A 14,728-nucleotide genomic window follows, 5' to 3' on the forward strand; every position below is an offset into this window, starting at 1 on the left:
GGACCAGGAATGCCTGTCTCTACTGGTATCTGAGATCCAGTGAGTTCAGTGGCCTTAGTATGTTGTATAATAATCATGAAATCAAGCTGCCTATGTATTTAGTAGATTAGTTTATTCTTTCTTTCCTTTGGTTTCTCTGAATTCTGGATTTTGGATTTCTGAAATAAAGGAATTTTATTTTGTTATCTAAGTCTTTAAGTAACTTATAAAACCCATCATTTTCAGTAATAACTTCAAAAAATGAACACGTATTTGATTACTAAATATATGTATTTGTATTTTATTTGCTTATATTTTTAAGCTATACAAACATATAGTTTAATGAAGTACCATTTGCTCCAAAGTAGTTATATTTTAACCACTGTGGACCAATCCATATATGCATGCATTTCTGCTGAAAATCTAAATGCAGACAAACTATATAACTATACTGATATTATGGTAACCTAGAAGATGATTGATTATTCCAACATATATTCTTTGTTAGATTACAGGGTCTTTGAAGACAGGATGTTATCTTTTCCATGTTTGTATTCTTCTTAGAGCTAGCACAACTCATTACGTAAGGCCCCCAATCAATCAATATTTAATACATTTATAGATGATGTGTTCTCAGAGCTTTTTAAAGAATTCTGTGAGGGAAAATCTGTAATGTTCTATTCGTGTAATGGTGAGGGCACCTGTCTTGGGGGTGTTGTCTTTTCTCAGGAAGTTGTAGTCCCAGATGTTTGACAGTTCACCCTCTGAAACATACTTACTAGATAAAATGGTTATAATTACACGGGACCTTGCTAGCTCAGATTCCAATCTATGCCTCAGTCTTAACCTTCTCCCACCCCAGCGCATTCCCCACATTGGCACCAACGGAGCATTTCAAAAACACAAATCTGATCACATTCCTTCTTAAAATTCTTCTATGTAAGAATTTTCCCATGACCTTTCGAGTGTAGGTTAGGTGGCCCTCCCTCTTCTGTACTTGTGTCTGCATGTATCAGAATGCTCATCCCTCCACCACATGTGTGGATTTATGGGTTTGAAAGTGTAATGCAGGCACTGGCTTTCAGTTTTGTATCCCTAGATCCTGTCTTTTACAGAGTAGACCCATGAATAGATATTTTCACCTGTTTATTTATACCTCAACATCATTGTTCATTAAGTAATATTTTATAAATATTTCTGGCTCCACCCTTTAAATAAATTTCCTCACTACATAAACACAATAGGATGACGTGGGCCTACAGCTCAGTTCTCAAGCTGGCCATAATAAAAATTTCTGTGAAAGTCAGACAAGAAGGCAGACTTTGTGTAATTTCAGGCATGTGCTAATTTGCATGCTTGTGGGTGCCCTGTTTTATGTAATTGTCCATAAAAATGTGGCATGGAATCTTCATTATTTTTAATATAGATAGCACATGCCATCCAAATTAAAAATTTTAAGCAAATCTACTTTTTCCTCCTGTATATTAATTAGTCACTTTAAGAATTTTTGATATTATAGCTTTTGTCCTTAGGTGGGGCTGTTAAAGTTAAGTAAGTGTGAATATCTGTCAAATACAGTTCTTGCAAGAGTGCATGTACATTTTATATATTGTGAGAAAGGCATAATTAATAGCAAATTAGGATAATGAAAGTAATATACACCAGATGTAGAGAAGACCTTGTGGAAAATTAGTATGAATTAGATAACATGTGATGTGGTCAAAGCAAGCTTGTTGAGAAGAATTAAAGCAGTGGACATGTGGAGGGACAGTCAGTGGCTGTCTAGCTCCTACACCTAGGGAATAATTTAATCAAGTTTGCTATTGTAATACACAGGGCTTCATGCTGTTCCATTTTCACAAGTTGATAACGTGGGATTTGGACCTTGATTTGCAGCATTCCTATTATGGTCAAGGTTTCGAGTTGAGATGATTACTTACCAAGTAATCTAATAAAAACATCTCCATGTGTGAGAATGGAAAAGCCATGAGAGATCTTGAGTACTCTGAGTCATGCTACACATCTTCCAGTTACCACTTAATTAATACAAGTCTAATAGTTGTATTAGTAGAAAACGTAGCTCATTTTCTATTTAGTGTTCACTGGTTGGCAATAGACTAATTTTCTTTTTTCTTATTCCTTCCAAATAGTCACCAGAATTTATTATAAGAAATTGAACTTCTGTTAATTCCTTGGTTGGCTTATATAGCTACATTTTGCAGTAATGTACACATAATAATGATAATATTTTACATCTATTGAGACCTTAATATGTACCAGGCATTGTACTGTTTTACATACATTATGTCATTGAATCCTCACAATAAAGTATAGGTGTCATAATCATCATTTTCATTATCATTATTACCAACCATTTTCAGATGAGGTATTTGTTCCATAGACAGATTATGTAATTTGCCCAAGGTTACATATAGATAACAAGTGAAGGACCTGAGGTTTGAACCCCAGCACTCTACCTTCAGACCACTTGCTTTTAACCAATTTATATATATATATATATATATATATATATTTATATAATTTATATATAATGTTGTAAATGATGAGGAGAAACAATTACATCCTTTTTTATAATTACATAGAAGACATAGAATAGGTGTAGTCTTATGTGAAATGTCATCTTTATTAACTTCATTGATTTTTATCAGAAGTTACTATAGGCATAAATTGCATAGCAGTAATCTGTATGATAGGTATTGTTTTCTATTCAGTAGGGATTGTTAATTTATGAGCTTTGGAAATCTGCTTTTAGGCAGAAATGTTTAAGCTATATTCCAACTCTGAATTGTCTAGATAAATAGAAATCCACTGACATTATTCAGTAGGAGGTCTGTCAATTACAGTGTCATGGATCTACTAAGGAACTCACTAAGTGTAAATATAAACCTCATAAATATAAAGCTCAATTATGGTTAAAATTAATATGTCTAGTCCCAATGAAAACACTTGAGTTTCTTTAGTGGGACTTTGATGAGTCTATTTTTTTTTAAATCAGAAGAAATGTAAATTGAAACAGGCATATGAAACGTAGAGTCAAGCCAAGCTTTACATTTAAATTGTTAGTGTGAAAGATGAAGTGTGTGACCAGTTCTTTGAATATCTTCTGAGTATAGTAACAATTATAATACCAAGAAAAAGAAAAAGAAAAACTGCATAGTTCCTGTGTAGGTGGACTGTATCTGCTGATTGTGAGCTTCTCTCTCAAATCCTGAGATAATACCTACTTTTAATTTTTGTTGTGCATAAGCTGCTTGTTCTATAGATTTGCCATCAACATGTCTTATTTCATGCAGTTTAAATTGTCAACTGAATTCTGTTATAAATCCTCATGGATTACTTTATAGTGGAATCTTATTTGCCCATCCTCTTAGATAGGGAGAAAAATAAATGAGTCTGCTTTGTTCAGTATATTTTGAAAATCTCATATCTGTCTAGGCAGGGCTGCTCTGAGAAGCGCTTTCTAAGAGGTGCTATGTTTTTTATCTTACTTGACGTCCATATTTTTTTTTTCACAGACTTGGGATTCTAGAACACCTTTACTCTTTAGGGAAGTGTTTTCTTAATTGAATGCCAAACTACTTCAAAGTTATTTTCTTGTCAGTTATTTTAGTGTTTGTGCATGTTTATGTTAGCAAATAATTTTGATAGTAATGTTGTGTGTTCCCATTTAATGAAGGGGCTATTGAATAATCGAATGAAAAGATGAAATAAATTTTAAGTTCATGGGAAAATGTTTTTAAAAGAGAGAAAAATAATGCCTGCATGTAGAAATAAAGATTAAAATATATGAATTGACAACCAGTGTAATAAACTCAAGAGTCATTTCTTGGGGGGCAGAAGACAATACATTTTAAAAACCTAATCACTCAAAGACTTTTCGACTACATATAAAGAAGATTAAGGGGGCTTCCCTGGTGGCGCAGTGGTTGAGAATCTGCCTGCCAATGCAGACGACACAGGTTCAAGCCCTGGTCTGGGAAGATCCCACATGCCATGGAGCAACTGGGCCCGTGAGCCACAATTACTGAGCCTGCGCATCTGGAGCCTGTGCTCCGCAACAACAGAGGCCGCAATAGTGAGACGCCTGCGCACCGCGATGAAGAGTGACCCCCACTTGCCACAACTAGAGAAAGCCCATGCACAGAAATGAAGACCCAACACAGCCATAAATAAATAAATAAATAAATACATTGTGTATTATTTAAAAAAAAAAAAAAAAAAAAATCCTCACCCAAAGCCCCTTTTCCCAAAAACTTTAAAAAAAAAAAAAAAAAAAAAAGGAAGATTAAGAATGATAAATGCTGTGTAAAAAATTAGTAAGATATTAAACTTAAAAGAGTGTTATACAGAGCAGAATGGATTCCAAATGGGTTACAATTCCTGTATCATTGATAAATAAATCCAAGAACTCTTTCTTGGTAAAGTGTGAAAGCACAATAAATGTAGAAAAACTGTAACAACTAATAAGGAAATTGTATGCATAGAAAATAGCATTGAAGAAAATATGCCAAAATGTAGACCTCCATAACTATTATTGGATAGTTATGGTTTTTCATTTTTAATACCTTTTGTCTTTTTCCTAATAAACGTGATTGCTTTTGTAATGTGTGAAAATAGTTCAATTTTTTAACAATTTAGCTTAAAAGGTAAGAATTTTCTTTGACTTCCATATATTGTGTTTGACCTTATGCAGGAAAGGAGGGACTTCATATATATTTTTTATTTAGATGCTTATTTTTGTTATTAATTCATATGGTTTTCCATTTCTTTAGAAAGATGTACGGGACATCCTCACCCCAATTCAGATTGAAGCCGCTTACCACCTGGGGCATCATGTCATCAGTAAACGAAGTACAGAGGAATTCCCACCACTTCAGCCAATTCTTCAGCAGAAGAAAGAAAAAGACATCATTGCAAAAACAGTAGGAATTTTTTCCTTTATTTGAAACATCATGTGACATATAACTGAAGAAATTTTTTTGAAATAGTACATAGTTCTGAGGAAATGAACTCTCTGAATTTTTTAAAAATTTTAATGAATGTTTTTATAAAAAAGATTTATGGTATGTCTTGTTTTCCATTTTTCTTTATTTTTTATATTCCCTTTAGGATATTGAACTGAATACTTTTAAATATGCATTTAGTCATAACAGTGGTTTCCCATATACATAAAATGTTAATTTTCTCTCCTTGATGCCTTGCCAGTGAAGAAAATATATTTCCAGAGAGCACTCCTAATGGAAGTGAGTTGCATTCATGAGTTATTCAGCATCGTCATGTGTGTTCAGCTTATCTTTCTCATTTTCTGTCTCCTTTTTCAGTTTGTCTCCCTCTCACTCCCCCTACCCACAGATTCACTCATGTCTTGTTAGTCAGATTTTACTCATTCATAAACGTGTATCTATGTTACACAACAGTTTCTCTTTTTAACTTAACTGTATGTGCATTTTGAGATGGATCCTGCATTCTAAACAGTGAACTGCTTTTTAAACTGTATCCCTGAAGTGATGAAAGAGAAAAACCTACAACCAAGATTACTCTACCCAGCAAGGATCTCATTCAGATTCGATGGAAAAATTAAAAACTTCACACACAAGCAAAAGCTAAGAGAATTCAGTGCCACCAAACCAGCTTTACAGCAAATGCTAAAGGAACTTCTCTAGGCAGGAAACACAACAGAAGGAAAAGACCTACAAACACAAACCCAGAACAATTAAGAAAATGGTAATAGGAACATACATATCAATAATTACCTTAAATGTAAATGGATTAAATGCTCCAACCAAAAGACAGAGACTGGCTGAATGGATACAAAAAAAAGCCCCATATACATGCTGTCTACAAGAGACCCACTTCAGACCTAGGGACACATACAGACTGAAAGTGAGGGGATGGAAAAAGATACTCCATGCAAATGGAAATCAAAAGAAAGCTGGAGTAGCAATTCTCATATCAGGCAAAATAGACTATAAAATAAAGACTATTACAAGAGACAAAGAAGGACACTACACAATGATCAAGTGATCAATCCAAGAAGATATAACAATTGTAAATATTTATGCAGCCAACATAGGAGCACCTCAATACATAAGGCAAATGCTAACAGCCATAAAAGGGGAAATTGACAGTAACACAATCATAGTAGGGGACTTTAACACACCCCTTTCACTAATGGACAGATCATCCAAAATGAAAATAAATGAGAAAACACAAGCTTTAAATGATACATTAAACAAGATGGACTTAATTGATATTTATAGGACATTCCATCCAAAAACAACAGAATACAGTTTCTTCTCAAGTGCTCGTGGAACATTCTCCAGGATAGATCACATCTTGGGTCACAAATCAAGCCTTGGTAAATTTAAGGAAATTGAAATCGTATCAAGTATATTTTCCGACCACAATGCTATGAGACTAGATATCAATTACAGGAAAAAATCTGTAAAAAATACAAACACATGGAGGCTAAACAATACACTGCTTAATAATCAAGAGATCACTGAAGAAATCAAAGAGGAAATCAAAAAATACCTAGAAGCAAATGACAATGAAAACATGAAGACCCAAAACCTATGGGATGCAACAAAAGCAATTCTAAGAGGGAAGTTTATAGCAATACAGAATCCTACCTCAAGAAACAAGAAACATCTCAAATAACCAACCTAACCTTACACCTAAAGCAATTAGAGAAAGAAGAAGAAAAAAAACCAAGGTCAGCAGAAGGAAAGAAATCATAAAGATCAGATCAGAAATAAATGAAAAAGAAATGAAGGAAACAGTAGCAAAGATCAATAAAACTAAAAGCTGGTTCTTTGAGAACATAAGCAAAATTGATAAATCACTAGCCAGACTCATCAAGAAAAAAAGGGAGAAGACTCAGATCAATAGAATTAGAAATGAAAAAGGAGAAGTAACAACTGACACTGCAAAAGTACAAAAGATCATGAGAAATTACTACAGGCAACTGTATGCCAATAAAATGGACAACCTGGAAGAAATGGACAAATTCTTAGAAAAGCAGAACCTTCTGAGACTGACCCAGGAAGAAATAGAAAATATAAACAGACCAATCACAAGCACTGAAATGGAGACTCTGATTAAAAATCTTGCAACAAACAAAAGCCCGGGATCAGATGGCTTCACAGGCAAATTCTATCAAATATCTATAGAAGAGCTAACACCTATACTTCTCAAACTCTTCCAAAATATAGCAGAGGAAGGAACACTCCCAAACTCATTCTGTGAGGCCACCCTGATACCAAAACCAGACAAAGATGTCACAGAGAAGGAAAACTATAGGCAATATCACTGATGAACATAGATGCAAAAAACCTCAACAAAATCCAATGGCACATTAAAAGGATCATACAGCATGATCAAATGGGGTTTATTCCAGGAATGCAAGGATTCTTCAATATACGCAAATCAATCAGTGTGATAAACCATATTAACAAATTGAAGGAGAAAAACCATATGATCATCTCAATAGATGGAGAGAAAGCTTTCGACAAAATTCAACACCCATTTAAGATAAAAACCCTCCAGAAAGTAGGCATAGAGAGAACTTACCTCAACATAATAAAGACCATATATGACAAACCCACAGCCAACATCATCCTCAATGGTGAAAAACTGAAACCATTTCCACTAAGATCAGGAGCAAGACAAGGGTGCCCACTCTCAACACTGTTATTCAACATAGTTTTGGAAGTTTAGCCACAGCAATCAGAGAAGAAAAAGAAATTAAAGGAATCCAAATCAGAAAAGAAGATGCAAAACTGTCACTTTTTGCAGATGACATGATACTATACATAGAGAATCCTAAAGGTGCTACCAGAAAACTACTAGAGCTAATCAATGAACTTGGTAAAGTAGCAGGATACAAAATTAATGCACAGAAATCTCTTGCATTCCTGTACAGTAATGATGAAAAATCTGAAAGAGAAATTAAGGAAATACTCACATTTACCATTGCAACAGAAGAATAAAACACCTAGGAGTAAACCTACCTAAGGAGACAAAAGACCTGTATGCAGAAAACTATAAGACACTGATGAAAGAAATTAAAGATGATACAAACAGATAGAGAGATATACCATGTTCTTGGATTGGAAGAATCAACATTGTGAAAATGACTCTACTACCCAAAGCAATCTACAGATTCAATACAATCCCTATCAAACTACCACTGGCATTTTTCACAGAACTAGAACAAAAAATTTCACAATTTGTATGCAAACACCAAAGACCCTGAATAGCCAAAGCAATCTTGAGAAAGAAAAACGGAGCTGTAGGAATCAGGCTCCCAGACTTCAGACTATACTACAAAGCTACAGCAATCAGGACAGTATGGTACTGGCGCAAAAAACAGAAATATAGATAAATGGAACAGGATAGAAGGCCCAGAGGTCAACCCACGCTCATATGGTCACCTTATTTTTTATAAAGGAGGCAAGAATATACAATGGAGAAAAGACAGCCTCTTCAATAAGTGGTGCTGGGAAAACTGGACAGCTACATGTAAAAGAATGAAATTAGAACACTCCCTAGCACCATACGCAAAAATAAACTCAAAATGGATTAAAGACCTAAATGTAAGGCCAGATACTCTCAAACTCCTAGAGGAAAACATAGGCAGAACACTCTGTGACATAAATCACAGCAAGATCCTTTTTGTCCCACCTCCTAGAGAAGTGGAAATAAAAACAAAAATAAACAAATGAGACCTAATGAAACTGCAAAGCTTTTTCACAGCAAAGGAAACCATAAGCAAGACCTAAACACACCCCTCAGTATGGGAGAAAATATTTGCAAATGAAGCAACTGACAAAGGATTCATCTCCAAAATTTACAAGCAGCTCATGCAGCTCAATATCAAAAAAGGAAACAACCCAATCCAAGAATGGGCAGAAGACCTAAATAGACATTTCTCCAAAGAAGATATACAGTTTGCCAACAAACACATGAACGAATGCTCAACATCACTAATCATTAGAGAAATGCAAATCGAAACCACAATTAGGTATCACCTCACACCAGTCAGAATGGCCATCATCAAAAAATCTAGAAACAGGGCTTCCCTGGTGGCGCAGTGCTTGAGGGTCCGCCTGCACAACCCAATCCAAAAATGGGCAGAAGACCTAAATAGACATTTCCCCAAAGAAAGAATGCTCAACATCATTAATCATTAGAGAAATGCAAATCAAAACTACAGTGAGATATCATCTAACACCAGTCAGTATGGCAAAAAAAAAAAAATCTAGAAACAATAAATGCTGAAGAGGGTGTGGAGAAAAGGGAACCCTCCTGCACTGTTGGTGGGAATGTAAATTGATACAGCCACTATGGAGAACAGTATGGAGGTTCCTTAAAAAACTAAAAATAGAACTAGCATACAACCCAGCAATCCCGCCACTGGGCCTATACCCTGAGAAAACTATAATTCAAAAAGAGTCATGTACCACAATGTTCATTGCAGCTCTATTTACAATAGCCAGGACATGGAAGCAACCTAAGTGTCCATCGACAGATGAATGGATAAAGAGGATGTGGCACATTTATACAATGGAATATTACTCAGCCATAAAAAGAAACAAAACTGAGTTATTTTGTAGTGAGGGGAATGGACCTAGAGTCTGTCAGATAGAGTGAAGTAATTCAGAAAGAGAAAAACAAATACCATATGCTAACACATATATATGGAATCTAAAAAAAAAGAAAAGTTATGAAGAACCTAGGGGCAGGGCAGGAATAAAGATGCAGACGTAGAGACTGGACTTGAGGATACAGGGGAGGAGAAGGGTAAGCTGAGACGAAGTGAGAGAGTGGCATGGACATATGTACAACTACCAAACGTAAAATAGCTAGCTAGTGGGATGCAGCCGCATAGCACAGGGAGATCAGCTCAGTGCTTTGTGACCACCTAGAGGGGTGGGATAGGGAGGGTGGGAGGGAGGGAGATGCAAGAGGGAAGAGATATGGGGACATATGTATATGTATAATTGATTTACTTTGTTATAAAGCAGAAACTGACACACGATTGTAAAGCAATTATACTCCAATAAAGATGTTTAAAAAAAATTTTAAATAAATAAAATGTATCCCAGAATATATCAGTTTCACTCACTGTGTGTTTATTCCCAGGAGTCCAGTTGTTCAGACTTTTACTGTCCAACAACACAAAGAGTCAACAGGATGTTTGGGGCCATGGTTAAAGCATTCATTAAAACATTCAGTAATGGCACACAGAATGCAAAAGATGAAAGGGACATTTAAAGGTCTAGTTCATATGCTGTCCAGATAAAATTGCCCCTAAGTCGCTTTAACATATTTGAGCTTACAGTCAGCCCTGTCTGGTCTACAATACTAGATCAAGTGAAGATAATAAATTAAGAGCACAGTCTTTCTATAGCCTTGTATGAAAATATTTATGGAAGTCGGTTTTTTTCACTCTTCTGTTGAACTTCAGTTTTCAATATCAACTACTTTTAAATGTCTTTAATAATGAACATCTCAATATTGTAAAGTACATAAGCCCAAACCTTAGCAATTTGTAGTTATATTAGAATGAGCTACAAATGAGCTACATTTTGATTCTTCAAGCCACCTGCTTTACGAATAAGAGAAGTAGAAAAAAATTAATAATATAGAGAACGGTTTACACTTTCCCGCTGCTCCCGCTGGTATAGGCAGTCTCTGTTCTGACATGCCATTTGACAACACTCTACCCACTTCACATTTCATGTGCCTGGCTCCTTCTCTGACTTTCTAGATTTCTTTCTTTTCTGCATCTCTCCCTCTCTCACCTGTTCCTCTCAGTTTCCTTTCTTTTTGTATCTCTCTATTTTTCCTTTGTCCCGCTTATACCTCAGGGCTTCCTGTGTACCTTGCAGTATCTCTGGGTACTATTAAAATACTCAGAATTAAATAAATTCTGGAACCTGTTGATAAACTATCATTTATTTTTATTCACTGTATCCTCAAAGTAAAATTTCTAAATTTTATTATTTTCATCCAATATAAAATCACTGTTCTGCCATCTGTGAAAATTAAGTGTCATGCGTATGCATAATAGGCAGGATCAAACGGCAGCACCAGAAAATTGAGAGGGACTCAACGAAGAAAATCTTGGCAGCACAGGTTCTAAACATTTACAGAGGTTACTACCACAGTCTGATTAAACTTCTTTTTATACAACTATTATGAAAGAAAGAAATTATTTCTTTCGCTTAACACACTTAGGCTTTATATTTACCTGTTGAAAGAACATGGTTCCTTTAGCCCTGGAATTGTCATCTGAACCTACTGATACTCAAATTGAACTCTTCAAAAGGTATAAAGGAGTTATCAATTTGCTGTATTAATTTTATTTTTTCATGTGTCATAGATATTTTATCCTTTAAAAAACATAGAAATATACCTACTGATTTGAACTAAGATAAAAAATACTGTCATATTTTATTTCCAGATAAACTTTGCAAGATTTTGTGCCCATGAAAACTGTTCTGCTGATTTACAGGTTTCTGCAAAAATTGGATTTTTGAGGTAAGTGTAGTTGGCTCTCTGCTTACTTATCAGGATGGGGTAATTGGTGTGTGCATGTGGGTTCTAAAGAGTAAAGGACTAAGAACTAATCCTTGGGGGTTAGCAGCATTTAAAGACCTGGAAAAGAACAGCAGTCTCATTCTGCTGAAAGAGACTAAATGTTCTATACAGCAGTCACATAAGTATACACTCAAAGATTACCAGTTTTCAAAAGAATGAGAATGTGTGAGCCCCCTGGTTTTATCAAGCATGATTTTAACCTTTCACTGATAACTCGAAAGATATTTCAGGATTTAAATGTGCTTTGGGTTATTGTTATCATAATTGTAGTTATTTTTCAGACATCTGTAAGTGCCTGTTAAGAGAGTTTTGGTTCAAAATGAGCTAACCTTTACTACATAATGCTTAGTATTTTATCATCCCAAAACTGGTTACATAATTCAGATTGATGTACAAAACAAAGATATCCCTAAATATATATGTGACCCATTTGAAAGGGAATAAATCATCTTTGTCTTCTAAATTCATAGAAGGGAAACAGGAAAAAGAAAATACATGTCAATGTGCTTAGAATAGTGCACACAGTGCAAACTGGATAAATATTGATTGCTGTCATTATTTATGTTGGGAAATAAACCATTGTAATTCTGTATCATGTCTATATCCCCTCTGTTGAAATCGTTCTGCATGTCAGAGGGAGGATGTGAAAATGAGGACCAGAGAGAGAGAATCCACACCTCAGGTTAAGAGCTGGTTGTGTATGGAAAGTGAAAGGGGGCAAGGAGGCATCACTGACAGGGCAGGAATGTGGGAGACTGTTTGGGGGAGGTAGGGATATAGAGGAAGCAGGTTTAAATTGGGGTGTGTTGAATTTGATGAGACTTCTATATGTAGCTCTGCAGTGGACAGTCTAGTTCAGGATTATGTTTGGAGGTCCTCTTCACATTAGTTATGAGAATGCCTGCGATGGGAATGTGAATTTCACCAAGAACTAAGGATCAAATCTTGAGAGGGGTGGGTAAATTTTATGTAAAGAGCTTAAAAAGAATAAGGACTTAACTCCAGGAGACTGAAAAAGTATCTTCATCGAACTAAGAGAAAAACCACCTCCACGGTGAAATAGCCAATGGAGAATGTTAAAAGAGGGACCTAATACTGTGATTTTGTAGCAATCAGAGAGCATAATGACTGAGGAAAGGTCATGGAAGTTGGCACTTAAAATGTGACTGGTGGGGGGAGAAAAAGGATGTCGCTGGCAAATTTTAACAGAAATTTCTGTGCAGTCATAGCTAAATGGCAGCATCAGTGATTAACGGAAGGAGAATTTATTAGGAACAAGTAGGTTCAACTGAATTTTTATGTATTTATCAAATGTTATTTAATTATGGGAAGATGTAAACAAGTGTGAGGATCAAAGGCAGGGAAAAGAATAAATTGAACAAAGAAATAGTCTGCTTAAATCCAGGGGACACTTCAGATATTACTTGAACTGTCCTGTGAAGAATTTGACAGCTGTTCATTTCCTTTTTGTCAATGTCTTTTGCTTTAATTTCCCGGATGCCATACTACTCCCAATCTCCTTTTACTTCTCTAGCCCCTCCTTCTCACTTGTGTTTGGAGGACCACTGAATTTGCCTCTTTTGGCTCCCTTAATAGCCCTCTCTCACTCCTTCTCACGCTCCCATATTTTCCCTGGATAATCTTGCCCACAACCATAACCTCACCTGGTCTGCCTCCACTGCTGATGCCCAAATCAGTGTCTCTGAGTTCCACACCCACCCATCCAGCTGGCTATCAGACATACAGTCTTGGGTGCCCAGTCACTATCCACCAGTGACACAACCATTAGTTAGTTACCAAAGCCAACAACCTGGAGCTCAACCTGCATTCTTTTCTCTCTCTTATCCCTGACATCAAATAAATTACCAAGTCCTATAATACTACCACCCAGATGTGTTTTTTATCCATCATACTTCTCCATCTCTACTACTGTTGCTCCAAATCAGGCACTCAATATCCTACCTGAATCGCTGAGCTTTACCACTGTCTGGGCTACTGGCCTCTGATTTTACATTATTCAAATTCCTCTACCAAGATGTTTCCAGAGTGACCTTTCTAACTTACACTTTTGATAGCAAGGCTTCAGTAGCTCATTAACATCTAAAGTCCTTAGTGCACTTCCTCAGCAATTCCACAGGACTTTTTTCCATTGATTGCAGAATAGTTGTAGGGCCGTGCCATGCTCTCCTGAGCCTCTGTATCTTTTCACTTTGACTTATCTATCTGATTAATGCTTATTTATCTTACAAATCTCAGCTGTTTTCTAGGTAAAGCCCCCCCACCCCCCACTTGGTCTCCAGCTACATAAACCTGGTCCTGCTGTGGCCCTGGTCCCATTGCACCTGTGTTCAGAACTATTGTTGTCTGTCTCCACACTATTCTGTACACTGCTTTAAGGTGGGTTCCCGTCTTTTCATCTTTGCATTCCCAGTATGTAACACAGTGCCTGGAACACTGTAGGTGACAAGTGGATGTTTGCTGAGGATGGAACAGGGTCCTAAAGGAAACAGCATGTACCTGGGATCAGACTCAGGTAGAAGGGTTAGCCTTAGAAAGAAGTTAAGATTCCCCTTATCTTGAGCTAAGAAGCTATGAATAAATGCTGACATTGATTAAGAAATTTTAATGTGGAAGGGAGGGAAATATAGAGAACTAATGGATGGCCAGAATAAAAAATGAGTTTGTATATGGAAGGTGAGGGCTCTGAGGTTGGGTTTGGGACCTTGTGAAGGGAATGGGAAAAGATTCAAAATAGCTGTTACGATAAATGGGATAGGGAATCAACCAGGAATGAGTAAAAAGGTTGACAAACAGCACTGAGTACCCTGCTGGGGTGGGATCACATATGGCAGAGAATAAATTAATTCTTTTCACCTAGGCAATGCCAGGATAGCCTTGAGCATCCACAGTTGAGGGCCAAGAAGCCCTAACCTATTTGATAGATAATTGGACTTTATACTTAAATTATCCAGATTGGCTGCTTAGATAGGCCAAAAACAGCAACCGCTAACTGCTTTGTAATCCAGCATGTAATTGTGGTGCCTTTGTTGAATTATTAGATGAATAATTTATAACCTTCCCATTCACATATTTATTTTCTTTCTAAAATGCTTAGTCTTCC

The 14,728-nt window shown here is 36.1% G+C and overlaps 1 protein-coding gene across 1 annotated transcript in view; it reads left to right on the plus strand.

The window, feature by feature from the left end:
- ITGA4 (integrin subunit alpha 4) overlaps window positions 1-14,728 on the plus strand; it is an 86,529-nt gene that overhangs the window by 50,908 nt on the left and 20,893 nt on the right. The window contains exons 16-17 of the mRNA XM_007461223.1: window positions 4,773-4,922; window positions 11,471-11,547. Coding sequence (XP_007461285.1) covers window positions 4,773-4,922; window positions 11,471-11,547 — 227 coding nt within the window. The remainder of the gene's footprint in view (window positions 1-4,772; window positions 4,923-11,470; window positions 11,548-14,728) is intronic.

The sequence above is a fragment of the Lipotes vexillifer genome, unplaced genomic scaffold (assembly GCF_000442215.2).
Source record: "Lipotes vexillifer unplaced genomic scaffold, Lipotes_vexillifer_v1.1 scaffold57, whole genome shotgun sequence".
NCBI lineage: Eukaryota > Metazoa > Chordata > Mammalia > Artiodactyla > Lipotidae > Lipotes > Lipotes vexillifer.